The 25899-nt window shown below is 44.4% G+C and overlaps 1 protein-coding gene across 2 annotated transcripts in view; it reads right to left on the bottom strand.

The window, feature by feature from the left end:
• Positions 1-25899, bottom strand: part of LRRC9 (leucine rich repeat containing 9) — a 2495628-nt gene that overhangs the window by 82546 nt on the left and 2387183 nt on the right. For both annotated transcript variants that reach the window (XM_069638901.1, XM_069638902.1), the window contains one exon: positions 2989-3114. In XM_069638901.1, coding sequence (XP_069495002.1) covers positions 2989-3114 — 126 coding nt within the window. The remainder of the gene's footprint in view (positions 1-2988; positions 3115-25899) is intronic.

The raw sequence follows: 25899 nt of genomic DNA, 5'->3' as shown, positions 1-25899 counted from the left end.
AACACCATCTCTGCCATTGCGCAGTTTGAATTCCACATACAATTTGATCATCTGGTTTCAAAATAGCTGGTCACACCTCCAAAATCAAATCTGCCTTTTGCAGGAAGTGTTCAAATGGTGCAATGCCATGTTGAATCTCTACTTGAACCAGACCGTTGTTTTGGCAGAGTTGTGTCTTCAGCATACCAGACCATGTTGTGACTGCTGCAGACTGAATAGTTAGAAAATGTTGTCAGTCAAAAGCAGCTAAAGCCAATGGGCTTCCCCACTGGGTTGAAGGAGATGACCTTACATGTTTTACAGCATGGGTCACAGACAATCTGCACTTTGATACAGAGGAGGACCATATCCTCATAAGTCTTACATAAGCAAAATGAGGCCAGTAGCATTGAGGAACAGAGTCAGGTTATCCACTCTCATAATGTACGATGCACCTCTAAGACAAAGAGAGAAGAACCTCTGAGACAAAGAGTATTCTAGAGGCAGTTAGGCTAAAGAGCACTCTAGAATATGTGTGCAGAAAGATCCTGATGTTTTTTCAGACTTATACCATCCGTCACAAGTTTCCACACTGGATTAAGGGAGGTGCCAAGACTGTATGCTGGGCTTTATTATGTTTATTCAGGGAGTGTTACAAGACTAGGAATCAAATTAAAGACCAGATCTTTACAACAACAAAAAAAGGTCAGGATAGTCCTCTATACAGTGTGGGTTGAGTTCATTGCCCTCAGAAACCTCCCTCTCTGCTCAATGCCCTTGCAAATTGCAAGTACATTGGCCTTCAAGGACACAAACACACGTGTCATGGTTCTTACAGTCCCAAAGGGGTTACTCTCACCCCTTCTGGCATTGCAGGCTTTAGCTTGGCCCAAACCATCTGTCTGCTTAGTCTGAACTAGTTACAGGCTTTCTGGTATGACGCAACACATGACTTACTCGATGATGTAGACTTGTGATCAGGCAGATAAGTTGACGTAGCCATCAGGGATAGGTAGGGGAAAGCCTCTCAGGTCTGCCTAGGCCTCTCCTGGTTTCTCTTCTTCCACCTATTTAAAATCACACTAATCTCCCTAATCCCCGTGTGTACCCTCCCACCATCTGATCCTGCTTAGGGCCAACTGAGCCTGTCGAAACCTGCCTATTTTTACAAGTTAGGTCAGGCTTCTCTCTCTCTCCTCCTGAATGCTTTCCTCAGCACCTGGTGTTTCTGTTTTAGCTTCCTTTCCTCCACCTAATGTAATTCCCCCAGTCTCCTCTGTACCACCTATATTACCACAGTCACCTCCTCCTTTGGGGGTTCAACCGTCAGCCTCATTAAGGTCTTCTCTCTCCCCCTATTAATTCCATCATGTCACTGCCAGTCTCTGATGTTGCCACTACCTCCTTCTCCTGGAGTTTCACTACTTATTAATGCATCCCATATCCTGCCACCTCCTCTGGACTTTGACATCCCTGCCTTGATGTTATCTTCTCTTCCTGCCACCGCCTTGATGTTACCACTTCCTCTTGTATGCCCTTAATGATCACCTCCTCCTTATCTCTTGAACCCTCAATTGTTACCACCTCCTTTCTGGTCACCTACTCCTCCTGTCCATTCTCACCTCTTATGTTACCTCCTCTGAATTTGCCTTCTTAGTTCCCAACACATTGTTCTGTTTAAATTCATCCTCTGATGTTAACACTACCTCCTCATCTTTCTCAACTCCCACCACCTTCTTCTGTTCACTCTCCCCTTCTGATCTTACCACCTATCTAGCTTGAGCCTCTTTGCTTGTATCAACATTCATTGCTCTCCACTGCCGCCACCTCTCCAATGTCTTCCATCTCACCATCCCTTCTTTCACTGCTCTCCAGTTCCCAGTATTCTCCAAACACAAAACATCTGCTCCTAAAACACTTACTGCCTGACAGGAGCTGGGTGCTTTGATTGTGTTTTCCCTCCACCCCCTGGATGGATTTTCTAGTGAGGATCTGCACCTGGGGCTGGTAAGTTGGCATGGGCTGTGATTGGTTGTTAACCTTGTGTACACCTAAGAATGCATCAGGCTCAATAGGCTAGGCTGAGACTATAAACAATTTGGCATCCTGGGTTATACGCTTTTCCTTTTGACCCGCCTGTGCTGAGCTCTTTGGAGTATTCAGCATGCAACTTCAAGGCTAGAAGCACCCTGGGTATGCCTTTCGAGTATTTCACTCCTCCACTGAGTGTCAAGAGTGTATCCCTGGTGGGTGCGTTCATTGCCGAAGAACAATGCAGCTGAAACGTTCTTTCCCATGCTGAACTTTTAGCATTTAGGAAGTCGTGAACTTAAAACATTTGATCTGCTGTTCCGCAGAGTTCTCTGTGTGCCCCGTGAACACCCAGAGAATAGTTCTTTGGTACACTGAGGAACGTTACACCAGTAGCTAAACACTTGCTACTGTTTGCAAGTGCAGAGAAACCCTCTTCCTTAAAGGGAGAGCTTCACTTTTCACTGTCATGCGTGTGTTTGCTCAGTGAGATTTCTTCCTGCAGAGCCTCGCAAGGGGTTTGGGTAGGGACAGAGCTGTCAGGACTGGGCTGCCATACCAAGTGATTGGGGCTGGGTTAGGTCAAGAGCCCACAAGGTGGCCTGAGGTGCAGCCCTGTGAGTATCATGTGCTACGTGGCAGAAGCACAAGTGGGGTGGCCAGGTGTTCATCTTCATACCACTCCTGTGCTAAGCATCCACTGGCTGTGTGTGGCACATGGCCCCCTGAGTCAACACTTTGCTGGTGCCCAGAACCATGTGGGGACACCATCACTCATCACAAATAGTAGATCTTTGAATGTGATAAAGAAACATTATTGAGAAAATGTAATAGTGATATTGAAATTGCTGATCGAAATAGTGAGGACAGACAACATTTCTTTGCATGCATTTAAATATTTAAATACCTGAATATTATGAGTGGATGGAAGGTTGTTCTATTGAAATAAAAAAAACAATAAAATAAATGTTTCTTTACTTGCTGTTCAATAAAATGAAACTCGGCTCTTGCTCGCTCTTCCATGCTCACTGGAATGGCATCTAGAACTTGCAAGTTTGGCAATCGATAAACAAGTAGCGGACGATGGAGCATTTTGCGGGTAATCTGGGGAAGATATATAATAAATCACCCTTCATCATTCAGACAATCATTGAAGGATGTATTTGTGTTTATTCCAAAGTATACAAACATCTCACTGACAGATTTAATTACAAAAAGCTTTTCTTAAATGCAGATAGAACAGATCAGACATTGTGCAAAAATATCAAAGTAAAAAAGAATTAAAATAAGGACTAAAAACAAATCGGAAGGCAAAAGCAAGCATTTTGGCAAATGTAATGTAGAAATATGTTAATAAACACTTTCAAACCTGTAGAACTTACTCTAGTTCTTACTAATGATATAGTAACACAAAGGGATATAAAGAACACCCATGCATTTAAGGCCACCAGGTATATGTAAAAGAACTGGCTAGAGCAGGGGTCCCCAACCTTTTGTGCGCAATGAGCAAAATTGGCATATCAAATTAAATGGTGAGCAACATCAATTTTCCGACCGAACATATCGCCGCACAGTTGGCGGACAAATGATTGCAACACAAATTAGAAATGTAACAAAGTTAAAACTGTGTATAGAACATTTAATTTACAGTACTTAATAGTTATCTAGACCACGTGTTATCTAGTCAAGGAAATGTGCAAGGCCTTTAACTTCATTTGACGTTAAGTGGTTTTTTACAAGAAATGTTGAGGAAACTGAGTGGTCAGTAGTACATTTTTAGACATGTAGGACCAGTCCAGCTGTTCAAAAATAAAGTAGGAGTAAATAAACATTACCAGGGGTTTCAGGTTCCCGGACAAAATATTATTGCAAATGTATGGATGGTAAAAATGGCCACAAACAGAGCACTGATTTCTCAGGTCTACTGAGATTCAGCCTTGGATTTTATGGAATCTTTAATGGCAAATGGTGCATTCCTAAGCATGCAAGATCGGCAATACTGTTCCACAGTTATTGATGACTGTATTGTGGATGGTTTTTTTCTTCTGAAATGTTACATTTCTTATTGATCAAAGAGTAAACACAATCCTCTTGAGTACATTTTTCAATGGCCAGGGTAGGCACCACGAAGAAGATATCTGACAGCCAGAGAGGCTGGTTGGCAATGCCTACGCTCGAAAAGGAGGCATTGGAAAGAATTACTAATTCACAAGAAATTAAGATATTCTCTTAAAACTGTTGAACAGTTCAGATGCCACAAAGGAAAGTGTCAGTTTGATTGAGTCTTTAGGAGAAACTATTGAGGACAGAGCTATTGGCAAACCGTGCCCCCAAGTTCAGGAGTTCCAGGTTATAGAAAGGGATGCACCATGGTTCGATGCAGAATGTAGAATCTCGAAAAGAAAACTGAACCATGATTTAATGAGGGGTGTGTACACTGCTGGTCAGATTTATAGTTTCAAAATGGCATATAAAATTGCCTTAAGACAAAAAAAGAATTTGAAAAACAATGGGAGCTTTTTTGAAGGACACCAAATCGTTTTATGTTTATTGCTGTTGTCAAGATTATGCCATCCCCTTAGACAAGTATTTCTTGGACCACCAGCCCCTCACGGTTATAGGCCAATTCCCTTACTGGACATTGGGGCTCATTACGAGTTTGGTGGCATCTCACCGGTACCGTTACTGCCACTTGGTCCACTGGTATCACTGCCAGATTACAAGTGGTGGTTTGGCGGTGTTAGTCCCCAATTATGGATCCTCCAGGGTGGATTTCGTCGGTATTTGATTGATAGAAACCTAATGTGGTGTAATTTACATTTTATTGGAGTCTGTGACAAATCTGTGGATGCTGTCCCTTCTCCCCTATGGGGGACACCATTCCCATGGGGCCAGGGCGGTACGTCCTTGGTACAATAGTTCCCCTGAGGGTGGTGCACAGGGAGAGGTTCACACCTACCCTGAGAACGCAATATCCTTGCCAAACACCGAACCCTAGAACCCCCCTACCTATAACCCAAAGAACAACCCCTTCCCTAATAGACTCATGAGCTATAGTCGCCCTGCCATTTCCCTAGATAAGTACTGGAACTATGAAGAGCACAACCGACCCAAGGGAGATCAAGGGTAGAAATACTGAGACGAGGAAGAATGGGGAAGAGTTGAAAGATATGCTATTGACAACCACTGAGACAAAGAAGATGCATGGAGGAATGTAGAGTGTACCGCATAACCAACATGAGCATGCTAGACAACTTGGAATAAGTACTGGGATGAAGAGGAGGAGCGGAGGCATGAAGAGTTCTCCTAAGAACCACAATGAGCAGTTTAGTTGTTGCTGGCTGCTCATTGGCCAATGGAGAGTAGAAAAGAAAGAGGGACTCAGGAAGAGGTTGTCTAGTCCTCCATGAAGGAGCTGCAGGAGCCAGCACAGTGCAGGAAGGTGCAAGGAAGCACACCAGGATGCCAAGAGGGGAGCTGGAAGGACAGGGGCCAGTCCACAGTAGAAGGACCAGAAGGCGAGCTGACAGAGAGGAACCTGGTGTTCCTGCAGACAGGGAAGCGTGTGAAAGGAAGACCACGCTGCCCTGGGAAAGATTGACACTACAGTGTTCCCGGGCAGACCAGAGCCCACTACAAAGGGGGAGCACTCAGGCTGGCTGGTGGGAAAATAAGACGGTGCAGTCAGCATCTTAATAGTCACAGTACCTGGCAGGCATGTGGACCATGTCTGTCCCCCAACAAGAGAAACTTAAGGGTCTAGGACCCACCAAACAAAAGCAAAATGAGTCCTCTTCCTTTTGGCGGTACTTGGGAGGAAAGGGCTCCAAGTACCCTCATGCAAAGAAGGGGGGTTTGGGACCCACTACACGAGAAACACACAAGTCCTCTTCCTCATGGTGTTACTTGGGAGAAGAGGGCTCCCAGTTCCTGAACATCAAGAGGGGCCTGGGGAACAATCTCATGAGAAGAAGGGAAACCGCAGAGTAATTTACTAACGACCATACTTGGCAGGGAAGTGAACCAAGTTGGCCCAAGCGGAAAGAGAGAGAAACAGAGATTTGAGACCTTCAGGAGAAGCAACCAGGGCAAAGGAGTCATTGCCCCTGGTTGTGGTCCAATAAATAGAGTGTTGCCAAGAGAAGGAACCAGGACAAGGGAGTCGTTGCCCCTGGTTGTTGCAAAGTTTATGCACCAGAGAAATATCTAAGATCTTCATGGAACTTGTTTTACATTTAAGAACGTTGGGTTTGGAACCTTTGTTGTTTGGAACTTTTGTTACTTGGAACTCTTTGATTGGATCTACAACTTATTCTTCTGAATTTAGAAGACCTTTTGTTTTTTATAGGTTAGTCAATAGTTTGAGGGATGGAAATAGGCTTTGGACTTGTGACGGTGTACTATTTACTTTAGACAAGACATCCTGACAGTTTCCTTAGTTTTGGTTGAGGTAGGGAAAGCCCTCTTAGCTTTAGGGAAAGCCAGGTGTTTCCTCAGTCCCCCACCCTTTTACTTTCAATAAAAGTATAGGTCAATCAACATGAGCCCACTGTGTCCGAGTCCTACTTCGACGTTCATAAAGGTCACTAATGTTTTTTTAAGTCTTATCCAACATGATACGCAGACATCTCAGCATCTGTCCAATATACAAGATTGTGGAATTATACATTGTTTTCCAACACCAATAAATGTGATAAGCAGGGATGTCAGTTGGTCCCAATGTATTCCTTTTGGATGGTGATTCTAGTACTTCCCTTAGCAAAGTTAATCCTCCCTCCAACTGAATGGCTCATTTTATAGCATGCTTCCTTATGCAGAAGACACATCTATTTTGGACTTGCCCCCAGTAGGTCTCCACCAGGGCCTGCTAAACACAAGTTACTATTTTGGAAATTACAGTTTGAAATTAAATATAATAAAAAACAAAAATGATGGTGTTCAGGCAAAGCGTGAAACCTTGCAGCTAGTTTTAAAATGAATGTAGAGATGAGGGGGCAGTCTCATTTTTATTTGAGCCTACTCTTCTGAAAGAGCAGTGCTTGCGTCAGTCATTTTAAGAAGATAGGTGAAAAGACATAATTAATGATTAAATGGCTTTTTACGTTGTTATTTCAAGTTTGCTGCATTCTGTTTGGAGAAGTGTCTGGAGGTATATCTGCTCCATGATTTTAAGGGCGCAAAATCTAGGGTGGTTAGAACTGTCATTTCCTGGAGGAGTTGCAATATATATGCATGTGCCAAATAGCAGGTCTCCCTGAAGATACACCTGCTAGCGCCTTGGAGCTGATTTGGGGGTGTTCAATTTGAAAGTGTCAGGCCAGTTAAGATTTTTTTTTTCCTTATTTTTTAAAAGCACATCTGGGATTTTCTGCTAATCATAAAGTGAATTCAGATAAAGAGCGAGTGTAGCCTCCCCATGTGAAGAAAAATACTGTGGTTATGGGCGGTTGTAAGGCACTTTCCATTTGGGTAGGGATGGGATACAACTAAATTTGGTGCATTAAGTCACCTCAAAATAGCTCAAAAGCAAGAGCTTGTCTGATCGAAAAAGAGTCGAAGTCCAAAATATACATAGGCTGCCCACTTTAGCCTTATATACAGACTTACGTACACATATAAGAAGACAAGGAGAAATCTGTGAAATATGATCCCCAGAATGCAGGAGGCTGGTGGTAATGGTACATTTATATGTACCCACTCCTCAATAAGTTAAGAAGGTGTGCAGGAGGAAGCTTGCAAAATAGGAGGCAAAGATTTGGTTAATTTTCTGTTAATTTGCTGATTTTTCTCTGTTCTCTGTTTTGCATAAGCGTGGAATGCATGGGAGCTATGTTATATATAATTAATTGTAATGATCAGGCTTTTATATATAGCAGGTTTGAATATATTAAAGTTGCTGTTTTATGTTGGGCTTGTTCTGTGTGAATTGTATGAAAAATATGAAATCTGTTTTTAAATGTTGCTGACTTAATGGAGAAATACGATTAAATATTAATTAGTACTTCAGGTCATTTCATGGTAGGCTTTGAAGATCACTTCATTGGGCCTTTGGAGGTTACTTCCAGAGAATTATTTGGAAATGTTATGGCAAATGTTGTGTTTTTAAAGCTCCAGAACGTTGTTGCATTGGTGAAAAAGTGGTTAGGAATAAAAATAAAACCTTTCTCAATTATTTGGAGCCTATTTTCTCTGCCCAAAAGGAATTTTGCACAAGACTTAGTGGGAAACATTGGTTAAACCTTTGAGCATTTGATGACCACTTTATAGGAGAGGTGTGGTGGTGTTAACTAAGTATTTGAATCAATTAATTGGCTTGTTAGTTTAAACCGATTAACAATAATTTGATTGGAATACAAGTCAAATTAATTATGAAAAATGTGACATGCATTTACCGTATCTGCCCATTAACCATGTGCCAGATGGGCAGAGTATCAAACGATGACGATTTATCCGCTAGGACACTATTTAATAATAAATACAGGTGACACCAAAATTAATATTGTCGATAAATATGCATGGTGGCATCAAACACAAACTTCACTTGTACAGAAAGTGTGCATGCACATTATTTAATAAAAGTAACTTGGGTATGCATGCCACCTCCTTGTCCATTATTCTCATACTAGCTGTACCAAGGAACAGAATATGCCAATTTTCTCCATGACACACACATGGATCAAATATTGTACTCATTAATACATTTGTCAGCTGGGCAAAGTAACTGGAGATGACAGGGTTTTAGCAATGACACTACTATACCAAGTAAGGACATTTACTGAAAATCTATGTGCATGGTGGCACCAAACACAAATCTTGCACGTATAAAAATAAGCCAGCTGGAAACACAGGGGCTCATTGGCAAACATTCTTGCACAGTCCAGGACTCTGTCCTGACTACAGTGCTACTTAGGACTCATCCATTCAGCACCTCCTTCTAGGCCTCCACATCATGGCCCAGAGCAACTGGGGAGCAACAATTTAGAGTGCCGCGAGCAACATGTTGCTCCCGAGCTACACGTTGGGGATCTCTGGGCGAGAGTCTCAATGGGACCCTCAAAATATTCTGCAGGGTCCTTCTCTTGTTTTGTGTTATGCCATTGTACCCCCAGATTATTTATCTCTTGAAATTACAGCAGGCGTAGACTGAACTCAAAAAATCATTTTCATAGCCACGAGGGACCCAACACCACTCCCCACCCACTGTGTCACAGCATCATTATTGTCATAGGACTGAAAGTGATGTTATTCAAACATAAGCAGAGCCCCAGCACCTTGATGCCATCCAATTAAATGCTGCTCACTGAGGGGAAAGGACTGGTAGACATGTCACAAAGGATTACAAGCAATCAGATTGAGGAAAAGGTGGCACGGTTGACAAGGAATCCGTGGGAGGAATAATGTATCCATCAGCATCACTGTTGTCCTAGGCTCCAAAAGTGATATTAGTCATGCATAATTAGAGCCACAGGTGCCCTAGTACCTCAGTGCCACCTACCTTTGCCCATTCATTGAGGTAAAGTAATGGTAGAAATACCACCTACTATTAAAAGCAATCACATTGAGCAGAAGGTGGGGGAGCTGATAAGGAATCTGTGGAATGAATACTGTATTCATTAAAAAGACCAATGCCATAGGTATGTAACTTGTTCTTACAAAATATGCCTTCCTCATACTAATATCTCACTTCTTGAAAGACTATATGCTAATTAAAGACAATAAAGGCATGACGAAGACTAGGGATCAGAAATTATAAAAGGAACTGATGAAAAACAGACAGTCCAAAACAAGTCTCCTACCAAGACCGGGAGTTCATGCAGTAATGCTTAGCAAATGTATGCAATGAGACCCACACTGCGTATAAAAGATATAAAGCACTGGCAACCCCCACTCAGTAAAGTGGTGGTTGACACCGGACTACTTGTAGAATGAGCCCTGCCGTCTATAGGTACTGTGGTGAGTTCAAGCAATGATACAAGCAGGGCCACTCAAGATATGGTCCAAACAAGCCTTTACTCAATGATAATTTTAGGATGTGCTTCATGAAAACACCCATAGGTAGTAGGGAAAATGAATACAAAGCAAAAGAAAATGACTAGCGAAAACACGTCAGTAGTGGGCCAACATAAAGTGAGGGATTTGAGGTGTTTCTAACATCGAACATGTTAATTAACTCAAAAAAACAAACCTATTTTTAACCAGTTTACCTCCCTCCAAAGGCACCATAGGATATAAAGATAAGTGTTCTAGTGAGATGGCCAACTGTAATGCATTTAATTTTTTTTACTTCTTTGATTCCAAGATGGAGTCTAAGGGAAATGCATTCTGGGAACACACTTCAGCATTTGACTTCAAGCTGAAATAAAGGCTCATCTCAGCATAGTGTGTGTTTGCTGAAGCAGTGGAAAGACAGCATGTTTTGTGTTCAGGCGAACTTTGTTATGCATTCCACAAGAAGCTGAAAGCAAAGCTTGTCTTCTCTCATGAGAAAATCAGGGGTTGATTACAAAGCATTGAGGTTTGATGGCTGCAACGGCCGAGCAGCTGTGGAAAATACTAAGTTGATTAGAGTGAAAAGACATCAGACAGACAGAATAAAATCAAGTCACTCTTTCTTTCGACTTCAGCTGGGCTGACAGAAGGAGACATGCTCCTTCAGCCTGTTCTCCTTGGCAAGTGGCTCTCTTCCAACCTGGAATTTCCAGTTAAGAGCTTGGCAGAGGTGAGGAGTTTCAAAACTGGTCAACAGAAAGATCCAAAACCTATCACTATTCTAATTAAACCAAATCTAATAAATCAATCTACAAACATGTGTGCCATTGGTCTCCCTTAAGTGGTACTTATAGTTTGAAGGGGTTTCTCCCCATCATGCGTCTTCTCATCTGCCTGGGGGGCCTTTCCTAAAAGGTGCCTTGCTTTTCACACTCAAGGTTATGCTGGGGTCTCTCTCACCAGCCTTTTATTCCCAATTCCAAGACCACCTCTGAAGCCCTTTCACCATTCTTCCTTCACCAGTTTCTGATTTCTCCTGGCAGTCCCCTCGCCAGGTTTCACTTTCACAAGCCTTTGAACTCCCCTGGCATCCTTCTCATCAGGTATAATTTTCACAAGTCATGAGACTCTTTTGGCATCCATTCCATCAGTCTTTTCCACCTCTTGCCAGTGGATTCACTCCAGACTCAAAGTGCACCTCTCTTAATGTCTTCCTTCCCAGTCCTCAGGTGCAAATGTATCTGCTTCACCAGCTGCAGTAAAATATCCACCTTCTCCCAGAGGGATCATCCCCTTTTTTCAAGAGTGCAGAGGAAGTTAACTTAACCTGCTCAGTCAGCAAGCTTCCAAGACCAAAAAGGGAGGATTGCCACATTTGATAAATGTAATCACCAGTAGGACAAGTATCTCCATTATTAGTAGTCTCAAGGGGCAAGAATGCAAGGATTCAAATGGATCCACTATCAAAAACATTAAAAACCAAATTTGGAGCCCAAGTTGTGAAAACAAGACATTTAGGATGGAAGGGATTTACAAGTCCCTTGCATTACTGTAGGTGGCGTAGAATAGGAACCATTTTTGGCATCTGCTTAAATGCTGTAATAGCTGGCACGTAACCCCTGATGGTCCCAACTTTGATGCATGACTACAATAAAAAATTTAAAAAAGTAGTATCACCATGGGGACAGGCAAAAAGGTAAGTATCACTGTTACAGCACCATATGGCCTGAAAATGGCTTTCACCTGTAGCCACATATACAGACTTTGTGGCAGGTTTTCAAGCAGAAAGGAGCCCCTCCATAACTTCATACAAGACCTCCAGTGAATAATATCTCAAGACTCATGCATGAAGATTAATATGTTTCACATCGGATGCAGGATCCTGGTGCAAGCCTTCAACAGCAGAAGTTGTAAAGGAAGGCAGGCCATTACATTAAGGTGAAATATACACCATGTGCTTTTGGAACAAAGCAGGGCTATGAGAATCACTCAGGTCTTAAATGTTTTAAAACTATAAAGTACTAGAAGCATAAGAGGGATGAAAAGGAACAAATGGAAAAAGACAAACGCATAGTCTACCATCAAGGTATAACCTCAAAGCAATTCCCTGGAGCATGACAGGTGGGACTTTGCGTTTCCACTTAATCAGAATGGCTCACCTTGGGAGAAGATCCCCTTCATAACTTTTTGAAAGTGTCCCATTAGTGGTAGGATGCTTCCTGCTTGCTAAAACATCCACAAGGACATTCTCTGTCTCCATCAGAAGGGCCACCAAGACGTGCATCTTATTGCTCACAGTCCAATTCATAACTGTATGGCTGATTTCCATAACAGGATTCACCCCCACACAACTCTGTCTGGCCAAATAATACATGGTGCTTTTGTTGTCGGTCAGCACCTACGCATATATACCCCTGATTAAAAGCTGGAAGGACACCTCACCACAGTTAACTAATCAGGCACAGATCCAGGAGGTGATATATCAGCTCTCGTCCCTTTCCTTTCAACAAGCGTTCACAAAAAGTCCTTAAATGCATCATCATCAAGTTAAACTAAAGCCACAGTAGTCAGAAATCGAAATATTCCGTTCCTAAAATACTAGAGCCAAAACACAGAGAACCCCAAAAGATATCCAAAAACTGGGCTCTTTTGCTGCTGCAGCAACCAATTGAGGGACTTCATCATTGAGCAGGTCTGAAAGACCAGACAGATACATGAGACACAATATTCTGAGGAAAGTGACTACAAGGAATAGGGAGTGTGGGCAAAACAACAGGACCATCTGCAACCCTTTCCGGCTGGGGGGTAGGCGAGAGTTGTGTTCCAATAAACTGGAGCTGCTGCGAGGATGTCATCAATGACTTTGGCAGATTCAATCAAAAGTCTAATGAGTGTAGGAGATGGCAAGTTTTCATTAGATAATCTGAGACAACCACTGTCGACCTTTCTTTCAAGAGCCAGTTAAGGCATGGGAAAATATACATCGCCCTCCATTCTGAGGTAAGCTGCTACCAGTGCTAACACCTTCGTAAACAGCTGTGGAAGTGAGAAGAACAGGCAGAGCCGTGAACTAGAGGTGCTTGTGATTCACAGCGAATTGCAAGTATCTCCTGTGTTTTCAATGAATTCGAATAGGAGGATAAGCATTATGGAGCTACTAGTAAACACGCCAGTAACATCTTAAAAAAGGGTAACCACTTTCATTTGTTCTTGAATTTGGTGCCATAAACAGAGGTCAAAGATAGGCCACGCCTCACTTACTTGGGAACTAAGATGTTTCTGGAGTACCCGTCTCTCTCTAATTCCACTAAGGGAATAATCTCAGTAGTCACTTGGGCTATAACGGGGACAATTATATGCAAAGTAAATCATCTCGAGAAGGCAAGGGGAGACAGAAATGTTCAGGAGTGTATATTAATTTACAAAAGAATGGGGTATCATCCACGCTGGATACAACCAGTATTATCAAATACAGTGCTGCAGGTCTTGCTAAGGGGTGGGCCTTAAACTCTCAGACTAGTTATCCCATAACAAACAACATCTTTACAACTGTAATGGTTGTTCTTATTTTCATAACCAAAGCATGATTACTGTACAATATAGTAATAGCCTTAAGCACTGTTTGTGGACAAGACTTAGAATGGACAGAGAAGTAAGAGAACTCATGAAACGAAAAAACAGAATACATGCAATTTTTGCAACTTATCATGTTCCTCGTTACTTACTGTGATCTAAGTTTAAATGCATATGTCCATTAATTACGAGAGCACATTTTAATGCACTGCTGTTAAGGGGATTACTGCGAAATATTCACGAGCGACATTTTTAGACTATAATTATTTAATTTGCAATGCACTGTAAGGAAGGCATGGTATCAAACAGTGAAGAAAGACACAAGTGATCACAGTTCAAGGATGTTATTGAACTTCAATTGTGTTTGAAAAACGCCCATCTAATCCTAAATCTAAAGATGGGAGCAAGTTACTGCCATCAAATAATAATAACACAGTCCTAGTAGAGTCTGGTCAAAATAAAAGAGCCTATATTAATAAACCTATTGCCATTCCTTACTTCTAAATACAAAGGGTGTGGGAAACAATGTTATACAGAAGAAAAGCATTCAAGAAATGATGTGTCAGGATAGTTGAGCCGTTAGCTTCCCTTCCCCAAGTTCTCAGCATGGGACAAGGCGGCACATTCGAGCTTAACACATACTCTAGCTTTTCTAGCACGAGGATGTAGTTCAAAATCTCAGTATAAGGACCTTCTGTGCCAATGTCTCCTTGCCATTCAAAGTCTCTTATTTCAGAGGGCCTGATGCGACAAACAAACATTCAAAGTTCCTTTCTCCTCAGGATTCTCATATGCACAACTTCTCTGGTGATTCACTGTTCACCCCGGGTCCCCCTCAGACCAACTTTAACAGTTCCTATTTGGTCTCCCTCAATCAGGCTCGGACCATGGATCTCCCTTGTTCCAGCTCGGAACCCTTTTACACAAAATGTACATTCAGTCTCCCTCGTTCGAGCTCGGACCATGGATCTCCCTCATTCAGGCTCAGATCCCTTGAGCACATAGCGTAAAGCACACAAAAGTTCCTCCATATATGTTCGCTGTTCAATTAGAGGTTCCCCTCGATTGGGCTCAAACCTTCTTCAGTTCACTCCTGGGCTTCCCTTAACAAAATGTCTCTTAACAAAACACAGGCTTCCTTCGCCTTGAAATAACGTTTACTTTGAATTCTAAAACTTTCCACAAATCTTGCTTTCTCCCTTCCTTTGGGTTTCCCCTTCCCCAAGCTTTCAACATCAAAGGCTTTTGAAACGGTATGGTATTCTTTTAACTTTAATCCATACCTGACCACTTTGACTTTCGCAATGTGATCTTCCTTTCCCAGTGCCTGCTGGTATTTGTAGTTCTCCTTTAATGCTTTCGCAGTTAATCGCCAAAACTACCTTTTTTCCAGTGTCTGGTGGTACTTGTAGCTATTCTTTAACTCTTTCATTCAGCTCTCCTCTATCAGATGCAAGCTTTCTCCTCCTTTCCTTTCAACAAATATCAGCTCCCCTAAATCGGGCGCAACCTCTTCTCTTCATTTTCATAACTTTCTCATTGTCGTTCACCAAGACTTTTGAATGGGTAGTTTCAAACACTAGCGGACCACTCGGTTAATTAGTTTCACACAGCTTTCTATTAAACAAACGTTTTATTCGCAGTTGCTGTCTTGTGCGCAACCCGCACCGGAATCAGTTCTTCAACATCAAACACATGTACATACAGCCGGGCTTTTGTTTCTTTTGCAGTTCTTGAACATGAAACAGATGTACATACAGTCGTGCTTTTGTTTCTATCGGTGCGACAACTCACCGACTGAATGTTAATGGTCTCTCGCTCTTTGTCCTTGTAGTCTGCTGCTATCGTGCCTTCTCGCATCAGCTGGTCATAGGGAGGAAAGCAGACATCTCTCTAACAGCCTTCACGAAGGTCAAAGCAGACTTCTTTTCTTTATGTGGAAAACAGGGTCTCAGTCCATTCAGCTCACCCTAATGCTGTTCCACAAGAGTTGATCCTTCTCTGCCTCAGTCTCTCTGGATCCCACAGTTCCTTTCAGCCTCTCGGTTTGGGTTCCAACATGGATTCATCCCGCAGCACTACCCTGGAAGTACAGCTTTCTCTTTTTCGCCACCTCCCTTTCTGTGTGCTCTCGTGATCCACCTTTTATCCGTGTGGGGAAAGTAAATGGGTTTCAGTTGTGAGCAATTATTGTCAAGTACCTGACCCTGCCTGATCTCGTTAGCGAGACATGACCAATCTAAAGGATAGGAGGTAATCTTTTCAGGCTCAGTATTATTGTAGAAAAGGAAGGGGGAACCTCTGTGTTGAAGTATCCCATGAATTGGGATGGGACAGAGGTGCAGGGAAAAGGGGGGAAAAGTCTGGCCCGAGGACGTTCCTCCCCATGTTTGTCTGGCCCACAAGTTGGGAAACAACAGCGAGGGCCCTCCCCACCCACTTAGGAAAACCATGGGAGAAACGCCTCAGGTTTCTCACAGCACTAAAAGAAGATTTATTACATCTTCTGGTGTTCTGTCCGGCTTATGCAGCACTTCATGACCAATTCTTAATCCCTTTACTTAAAGCTCAAACTTGTAATCAGTCCAGGTCAGCACTTTACTATCTGTTGATGGCCAACACAGCTGTAATTGCCTGATCATTGTTAGGCTTTTCAGGAGGAGCACTAAAAATCGGAAGTACACAGTTGAAATAGATTTAGGTAATTGAATGTAATTCTGAAGGAACCCTAACTCATTTGAAATTGTTTGCACAACAGCCACCATAGCAACCTGCAGGACGTCGCCCAGGGAACTGGCATGTGTGGTGCCTCGTCAGAGAGGCCATGCCAGGGACAACACCGGACCAAAGAGAGGAGGGGTGAAGCCAACAATGGCGTTGAGGAAGAATCTCGGGGAGCCGCAGCAGCACAGGAGAGAGTGCGGCTCAGGCAAGCAGAGAGGCCGGCGCCCGCACTCGCAGTTGTGAGAAACCTGAAGGTGTCTCACCCGCTGGTCTCCGGAGATCTGTCGTCTAGGGGGCCAGGACACAGCCATCGCTACTGGATCTAGTTCCTGGGGGTGGATCAGTGGGGGAGGATCACCTGGATGAGGGTTCTTTTGGAGTGGAAATGTAGCACCGAGGGTTGAGACGCGGTACCCCCTTTTCCTGTAACACCTTTTCCCCACCCTACCCTGTAGGATATTTAGAAACTCTACCCCCCTTTTTCCCAGACAAACACTTTCTTACACGGTAACAGACAACGGACTAAGACCAGAGCCATTTACCTGACATGTTCCAACACAAGGGTCAGGCAGAGTCAGGCAACTGACAATGACCACGCACACCTGACGGCTCTTTACCTTCCCCACAGGGATAAAAGGCGAAGCACAGGAACTAGCGGCTATGACCAGAAGACAAACATACAATCCCTCTTGGGTGGAAAGATTCTGCGCACTCACAGACCAGTACATCTAAGATGGGAAGGTAACGAACTAGTAAACAGGTGACAAACAAACATTCAAACACACACAAATTCAGGGCACACAATCAACCTACGCAAGGCGTAGACAGCAACCAGTGGGAGAAAAAAAGCCATTGACATTGGATCAATAACTCTAAGGACATGGTGAGCGCCAAACCGCAGTGCAACTCATGGTTTGGGGGGTTGGGGGAGCGGGTGTTACGGCGTAATACCGAGTTCGGTTAAACCCACCAGTTAAGGGACAATGTACATTGGAGATGTGAAGGAAATTGGGGCGACAGCGAACCAAGGTGGAACGACGAATAAGAATACACTAACCGTGCGAGAATATGCACATGACCAGCAAATCCAACTCCCCCATTGATTTTATTTTTGTTTTTGCCCTATACCTTGTATTGGTTTGCGAAATGCCAATAAAAAGAGTAAAAAAAAAAAAGAAAAAAAAAAGGAGCACAAAAGCACACTTCGAGCAAAGCCGAATGCAAGAGGAAACAGCTACACGAAACCGGCAGTTCAAACAGAGAAGAAAGGCGGTTGAGACTGAAAGGACGACGAAGGGGGAAATTGCCCTTGCCCTTTTCAACTCAAACCTGCAACGCCTCCGAAAGGTAAAGCATAAGACCGGAAATTACAGCTGCCGTGCGGAGCAGCAGATGACAATGGTACATGGGGGCCTCCCGCTTTGATAATGCAGGCGAAGAGGCACGCTGGCTACCGTGCTACTATACTTGACTACAGAGGACAAAGAAGCCAAAGGGTTCAGCACAGCCGGTGAGTCGCAGGAAGCTCATAGTAAACTGAACTGTGTTGAGCACAAGGTTGCAAGTAGCAACATTTTGAATGCAAGAAGAAAAGGAGAACGAACTTGTGTATTTGTTTGAACTTTAAAGAAAACCCAGTTGAGGTAATGCAATTGCCAAAGGTACGGGAATACCAAAGGAACCTTTTGTTTGCTGGTTTGTTACTTTGAATCAGCAAGCATTCTATGTCAAGAGACTTTTTTTTTAGGAAAGAGACTTAGCCTCTGAAGTTTTTGATAGTGTTGAACTCGAACTGTGAACCTCGTGCTGACAAGGCCAAGGAGTGTGCTGCGCTCCAGAGTCCCGCCTTGTCCCATGCTTCAAACGTGGGCAAGGGAGACCCAGCCAGACCATCCTGACTTATCATTTTGTGAACACTTCTTTCTTTTCTGGTGAACATTATCCCATACTCTTTTTGTAATTTAGTAGCAAGAATTCTCTCTTTAGGCTGAATTTCCTAACCTAGTGAGTCCCCCAGCAGCTTTGCTGGATTTCTGGAGTTTATTTTTTTTCTCCTGCCAAGAGTGAGACTCTTTTTCTCCCACTCTTGGACATGATTTATGGTGTTCCTTTGACTGTTTATGTGTTTTATGGGCTATGGGGTCCTTTACCCCATAGGGTCTCTTGTGTTTTTTCTATGTGTGTTACACAGCACCCTCCGTGCAGTGACACAGGGGTGTCATAGTGGCACCCCACCATAGACTCCATACCCTGGGACTGACTACTGTCTCCCAGGGCATGTAAAGTCACCATTGGCTTTACTAGTCCCAATTTATTAACAGAAACCGGTACAAACCATCATATTGTGGACGTACTGGTCGGGGCAATTCGATTGCCCCGGGGTCTGTTAGTCGAGGGGGCACGTCTCCGTCCCCCTGATCGAGTTTTGGCTGGTGGCAGTGGATACTACTTTTTATATTCGACCGCAAATATATTCCTATGGGATTTTCCCATTGTTCGAGGCTACCAACTTTAATTATTTAATTCTCATAGCCTCGAACATACCGCCGGTTTATTTAAGTAATATTAATTCGCTGGTTGGTATTTTTTGCCAGGACTCGATTCTAAAATGGTGTTTGTGTTCTCTTCTGTGACTCCAACCCAAGTCGAGCCCTTTCTTCCACTTTTTGGCGGGCTTCTCCACAGAAGCCTCCAAATGTGGTGCCACTCTGTCTGGGTACCACAGGGGGTATGGGAGGGGGTTTAGGTACCCTGGACTGGGTTACCTTGGTTACTCAAGTCGCACTCTTGTGTGATTGGCCCAAGTGGTGAGCCGGCCGGCTCACCACTTAGCATGTTTGATTGACAGCTAGGCTGAGTGAATGGGGGGTGCTGCATAAAAGCAGGGCTTTGGGGACTGGAACTTCAGAAGTCGCCACAGGACCTGAGAATCCGACGAGGCAGAATCTGAGCCGACCTACCACGACGACACCACCGGTGAAGCCCTGGGGAAACGACTCACCACTTCCCGACGACAGAGAAGATCTCCCGGCTGGAGAGGCTTCTTCCCCTGACTGGTGGGCACAACCAGTTTACCTTATTTCCTTCGCATCCCAGGACATCTTGTGGTCGAATTGCCTGTGCCAAGCACCCCGGCAACCAGATAGCCACTTACCACTGGACCGCGAATAAAAAGACCGCTCCTTTTACCTGAGAAACTCCGCGGCTGGTTTCTTCCCTGGCAGTACAACGGACTCCTGTCTTTCTCCCCTACGAGATCCTCTCTTCCCCAGGACGAAGCACCGACTTGCATCTGCTGCCAGGAACAACTGCCCCCGCTGGAGTATTCTCATCACTTTAAAGGTACTGTGTCCGCCAGGCCTCCCTTTCTAAAGATTGCTACAAGGTAATAATAACCCCTTAACCTTCTGGACTGGGCTGGCCGCCTTGACCTTCTAACTGGTCCCTTTCTTTTTGGTCCAACACTCTTTGAACCTTTGCAAGACTCTTGTGCACTTCAACCGTGTGACCTTGGACACATTTCGTTCTGATCCTCTTAAAGTGGATCCGGCCTACTAAACTCTAACTTCACAGTTGTACTTGCCTTCCTCTCTTGTTTTGATCTTATGAAGGTGTTGGGATCTGTTACATATTATACTCTGCTTTTTCTCTCCCTTTTTAACGAATTATTAGAGTGCCATCTGCGTTAAGCGCTCAGCGCTGTCTGAAAATAAGTGGGGCTTTACTTAAGACTTGTCTAAAATTCTTCTAAGGGAGTGTATATCTTTTAGTGACCGTGTTTTTGAATTACTTACTATCAGTGCCTGTGTGTTTTTCTAGATGTGGTTTTAAATAAATAATTATATCTCTTATACACCATGCTCTGGTCAGTGTTTACTTGTTCTATTGTGTTATTCTGACCTATTGTGAATACTCTGTATACTGCCTAACTCTTCTTGAGGGAAGTCTGACTGCTCAGCCACAGCTACCAAGTGAATCTGTGTGGTACAGACTGCTACCAAGTGGGTTTACTGCCAAACACCTGTAGTCTTAAATCTTTTGCAGTGGTCCCAGAGGGAACTGCACAGGTTTCTGCCTAACAATTGGCAATAGGTTTTTTAATATAGGCCCTTTTTATTTTGACAAGACGCCACTAGGACTGCCTTATTATTATTTGATCATCGTAGCTTGCTCCCATCTTAGATTTAGGTTTAGATTAGGCAATTATCAATAAACACCCTTGAACTGTGATCACTTGTTTCTGTTTTTACAGTTGCCACCATGAGTTCCTTACACAGTAGACAACACTTACTAAAGCAACAGGGATTTCCTTTCCACAAATAGGCCTGTACGAAGGCCCTTTTAATAGGACACCGCAGTTCTCCAGGGCCAATACACTGACAAACCCAAAATGCAGCATGGGCAGGAGGCTCTCAAGTCCATATACTTGTGCTAATACAAGGATGTACACGGACAGCCCTTCTATACTCTGGGATCAAGAGGACAGCCATCAGAGCTGATCCGGAGGAGCTTTAGCAAGACAATCAGACCAAGATAACCTGCGTGCATGGTGATGCCGCCTTATATCCCTAAGTTCGATAATCATTAATGTTCTAGGGAAGAACCTGATCTTAGCTATGACAGTCATGCAAGAGATTCCTGAACAGGTTGTGATTGGGACCAATTTTCCAGTATTCACTGAATGTTTTCATGCTAAAGAGAAACTACAAACCTCACAGTGGAAAGAGATATTCTAGGTAGCTCAAAGTCCATCCCAAACCGAGTGAGCTAGGTAAAAGACAGGGACATGAGACATATCAAAGGAACTGCAAAGAAAGGGTGCGGTATGGGACAAGGACACTTATACAGCCCTTTCAGGTGCCTTAGTGTGTGCAGACTTCCTATGGGCCCCTGTTTACCGAGGAAGATGTTCCCAGAAAAGGAAACGGATTGGCACACCGGCTGAAGCAGCAACAGCCTAAGGCTGTACGTCAACAAGAAGCATGCAGCGCTGCAGTGGGACACTGGAGGGGCCGGGAAGCACAAGCCGGTCCAGTGTATCAGCTGCTGCAGCAGACCACAAGACATCACCCAGGAAAGCGTCAACAACCCCAAGCCCCGGTTGGCCCTAAAATTCCCCAGAAAGCCCCTCAGCCTACCTGCTTATACAATATAACCCCCCTTGAATCATCAGCAGAAGCCTCTGGAGCGATTTATTTTGGAAACTTTCTCACACTCTCTAAGCTAGAGTTCGATGGGCCAGAGGGGTGATATAGGAAAGATTCCTTAGTCACCCCCACTTACAACCCTCCATAGGGCACGGAAAGTTGCAGACAATGCCACTGGTCTTGATAAACCAAACCCTTTCCAGCAGACCTATGACCATAGGGCTAAGTATAACTCTCCTTTCTATGTGGGGCACTTTCAGCGGCAATGTTTATTTACGGAATGAGTCTCGAAAGCAGTCCCTGGTACCATAAAGTAAAAGGTGTGAAAAATCACTGTCCCAGGCTAGAGCCCACACATACATTGGCGACCCTTTGTGGGATTTTGCACAACCTCACTTGTGGACTTGCATAGACCTCATGTATTCATAAACCGTACCAGAACCTCTCACACTGCAATTACCAGAAAAGTAGGAGAGATTAAAACACATATCTAATGCTTACTATCATTTTTTTAAAATGGACAACCCACCATTTAAAGTCTTTGTCGGATGCTCCAGTTAAGAAGTGCATTCAGGTGAACACATTAACCACAGCCAATCCCAGCCCTTCATCAATTTAAAACCACAGGTGCAGACCATCAGGGAGCCTAAACCAAAGGGGGGGGGGGCTTTAGGGCTATATAAGCCCTGGCACTCAGAGAGTGTGGGTGTTTAGAGAAGAAGCTACTTGAGAGATTCTGGAGGCATTTGGAGTGAGAGGAGGAAGCCTTGAAGTAGAGAGCAGCCTGGAAAGGGGGAGAGTGGAAAGTAGGAGGAAGTTGGAACATAGTAGACATTGTAAAGGTTGAAGGTTAGGAGAATAGAATAAGGTTGAATGAAGAAGTATGGTAAGGTGGGCGATCAATAGCAGAAGGAAGTGGAAGAAAGAAAGAATTGAGGATGAGGGTGGTCAAAATCAGAATTAGAGGAAACAATTGAAGAAGAGGGTGGATAACATATGGGCAAGGTGGTAGAGAAGGTGATAGGCATAAACCAGGAGGTGGTAAAGGAATGATTAAGGAGGAGGTTGGGGAACATCGTGTGGTGGAGAAGGGACTAAGGAGATGGTAAGTGAATGCCAGAGGAGGTAGTTGAACGCATGAAGGAGGATGTTGGTAATAATCTGGAAGAGGTGTCAGGAAGATAAAAGGAAGAGGCAAGGGAGCATCAGGAGGAGGTTGTAAATGAAGATTAAGAGGAGGGGTGAACATCAGAAAGTGGTAGAGGAAAACCAGGATAATGGGCCTCATTACAAGTTTGGTGGTCTGGAATTAAGGGTGCTGGTAGCAATGGGCAGTCAGGAACCGGTAAGTGTTGCGAGACCAGTGGCAACTCGCCAGAAGTACTGGGTGGGTTACTGCCGAACTCGTAATGAGGCCCACTCTTTGAGAAGAACAGAAGCGATGGAGAGAGGCCAGTTGCGTCCAAGGCAAGGAGTAGGAGGAATACCCTAATCTAAAGGAGTTGAACTCAGGTCAGGAGGAAGCATGGCAGCATGGCACATCATCAAGAAGGGCCAGGACCGGCATAGTCAGATGTATGGGGGGGTGCTTAGAGACCCTCAGACATTGGGAAAACTGAGACCCTTACATTGGCCGTTGGGAAAGCAAAGTTAGTCCAATCTCCTCACCCCCCCACCCCACATCCACCTAAGGCTCCTTGAAAAGCTACTCCAGATTTCCCGGTTTTGAAAACCAGCCATTGCATGAGAACAGAATAAAGGACAAAACCTAGTTCCTGTTTAAATACAGATTTTAGAATACCACAGGCAGTGGTAGTCTGGAGTTGGTAATCCGTTAACATTCCACATTTTGTTATTTTGGTTGATCCATGTTAAAGTCCCCCAATAAAGGTTTAGTTCTTAGTTATAAAGCCATGGTCTGGTTATTGATTCCCATCATCCTCTTGGCATCCTTAGTTTGAGCATACTCGCAAGCCTCCCTCTGCCTCATGTGAGGAGCCAGGAATACGTTTTGGCTATAAACTTGCATTTAAAATCAAAAGGGTTGGTGAAATGCCTTACTTTCCCTATCCTAGGAGGTATTTCCCGACCTCAACCAAAAACGAAGGGGTCTGTCTGTTGTCAAGATGCCCAAAGTAAAACTCCTCCTGTGTCTGAAATCCTGTTCTGGCCCTCACACTTTAAATATGAACTATATGGTGTAAAGGATATTGTGAGAAACCAGAAGGTGTCTCACCTGCTAGTCCCAGCTGATCTCTCTCTCAGGTGGCCAGGTCACAGCCATCACCTTTGGATACAAACCCTGGTCGTGGACCAGTGCGGGAGGATCACCTGGGTGAGGGGTCTTAGGGGAGTGGGGCGCCAGATGGCAAGATGCAGTATCCCTCCCCTCTAACACCTTTAGCTCATCCTACCAGGAAGGATACATGGGAACTTTACCCCCCCAGCCCCTTTCCCTTCACAAACACTTCCACACAGACAGCCCACTCTGGGAGAAAACAGACTTACAACCGAGCAGTGTACCTGATATGTCCTGCTACTAAGGTCAGGCGAAGTCGGGCAATTATTGACAATAACTCACACCTGACTTGCATTAAACTTCCCCACAAATCTCTTTAAGGTATCCCGCCAAGAGAAACGAAAGCCAAAAGATTGATGAGAATATTGTGCGAAGTTAATCGAAGTGATCCTGCAACGGTTTAAGCAAGACCCATCAAACATTCAAAAGTCTTTGATTTTTATATCAAGAGTATCCAAGCCTGAACGAGGGAGATCCATGGTCCGAGCACGAATGAGGGAGACCAAGAGTAAACATTATGGTACAAAGGGGTTTGTTAGGGAGAATTCTCTGTTTAGGCTGAATTTCCTAACCTAGTGAGTCCCCCAGCGGCTTTGCTGGATTTTTGGGGTTTATTTTTTCTCCTGCCAAGAGTGAGACTCTTTTACCCTCACTCTTGGACATGACTTGAGAGTGTTTCTGTGACTTGCTATGTGCTTATGGGCTAGGGGGTATTTTTTCCCCATAGGCTATCATTGGTTTTTGAATGTGTGTTACACAGCACCCTCAGTGCAGTATCACAGGGGTGTCATAGAGACCCCCAAACATAGACTCCACACCCTGGGACTGACTACTGTCTCCCTGGGTCTGTAAAGTCACCATTGACTTTACTAGTCTTAACTTAGGAACTTAACCAGTACAAACCATCTTACTGTGGAAGTACTGGTAGGGGCAATTAGATTGCCCCTGGGTCTGTTGTCGAGGGGGTACTGTCCCGTCCCCCCTCGCCGAGTTCTGGCTGGTGGCAGTGGATACCACGGAAATATTCCACCGGAATATTTCCCAATGGGATTTCCCATTGTTTTTAATGCACCACTTTTTGGTGCAATGTTAAAGATACCGCCGGTTTATTTATTTAATATAAATTCACCGGTTGGGATTTTTTGCCAGAACTCGCCGCCAAAATGGCGTCTAGGTTCACTTCAGTAACCCTGAACCCGAGTCGAGCCTTTGTTCCACTTTTGGCGGGCTTCTGCACAGAAGCCCTCCACAGTGGTGCCATTCTGTCTGGGTACCACAGGGGGTGTGGGAGGGGGTTTAGGCACCCTGGACTGAGTTGCCTTGCCAACTCATGTCGCACTCTGGTGTGATTGGCCCAAGTGGTGAGCCACCCCGCTCACCACTTAGCATGTTTGAGTGACAGCTAGGCTGTATGAATGGGGGTTTGCTGCATAAAAGCAGGGTTTTTGGGACTGGTTCTTCAGAAGTCGCCACAGGACCTAAGAAGCCAAAGAGGGAGAAGCCGAGCCAACCTGCTAAGACGACACCACCGGTGGAGCCCTGCGGAACCGTCTCACCACTTTTTCCGACGACAGAGGAGATCTCCCGCCGGAGAGTCTCCTTTCCTTAACTGGTGGGGACAACCAGTTGCTGCCTTCTTTTCGCCGTCCCGAAGCATCTCGTGGCCGCCTTGCCTGTGCCAAGCACCCCGGCAACCGGGATACCACTTTTTACCTCAACCGCGAAAGAGGGGTAAAATCCTTTGTGACCGAAAAACTCCACAGCTGGTCTCATCCCTGGTAGTGCAACGACCTTCAGCTTTCCTCCACGTCGAGATCACCTCTTCCTCTGGACGACGCCGTGACTTGCACCCACTACCAGGAACAACTACCACCGCTGGAGGATCCTTTCCACTTTTAAAGGTACTGTGTTCCGCCCGGCTTCCCTTGCCACCGATTGTACGGGGTAGATTTAGCCCTCGGCTCTCGAACCTGGGTAAGCCTGGGACACCCTAACTAAACTTTTTCTAAATTCAGTAAAACCTTTTCTACTCACCTGCAAAGACTTGTGACATTGTGTGATCTTGGGCATATTTTCGCCTGGCTCTCTCTAAAGCGGGCCACGAACCAATTCTCCTTGTTCCACAATTGACTGCCTTTTCTAACCTTATGTGAAAAG

This window comes from Ambystoma mexicanum, chromosome 14 (genome assembly GCF_040938575.1).
Source record: "Ambystoma mexicanum isolate Mex_15411 chromosome 14, UKY_AmexF1_1, whole genome shotgun sequence".
NCBI classification, from domain to species: domain Eukaryota; kingdom Metazoa; phylum Chordata; class Amphibia; order Caudata; family Ambystomatidae; genus Ambystoma; species Ambystoma mexicanum.
The sequence above is the reverse complement of the archived record's forward strand: the minus strand, read 5'-3'. Positions and strand labels throughout refer to the sequence as shown.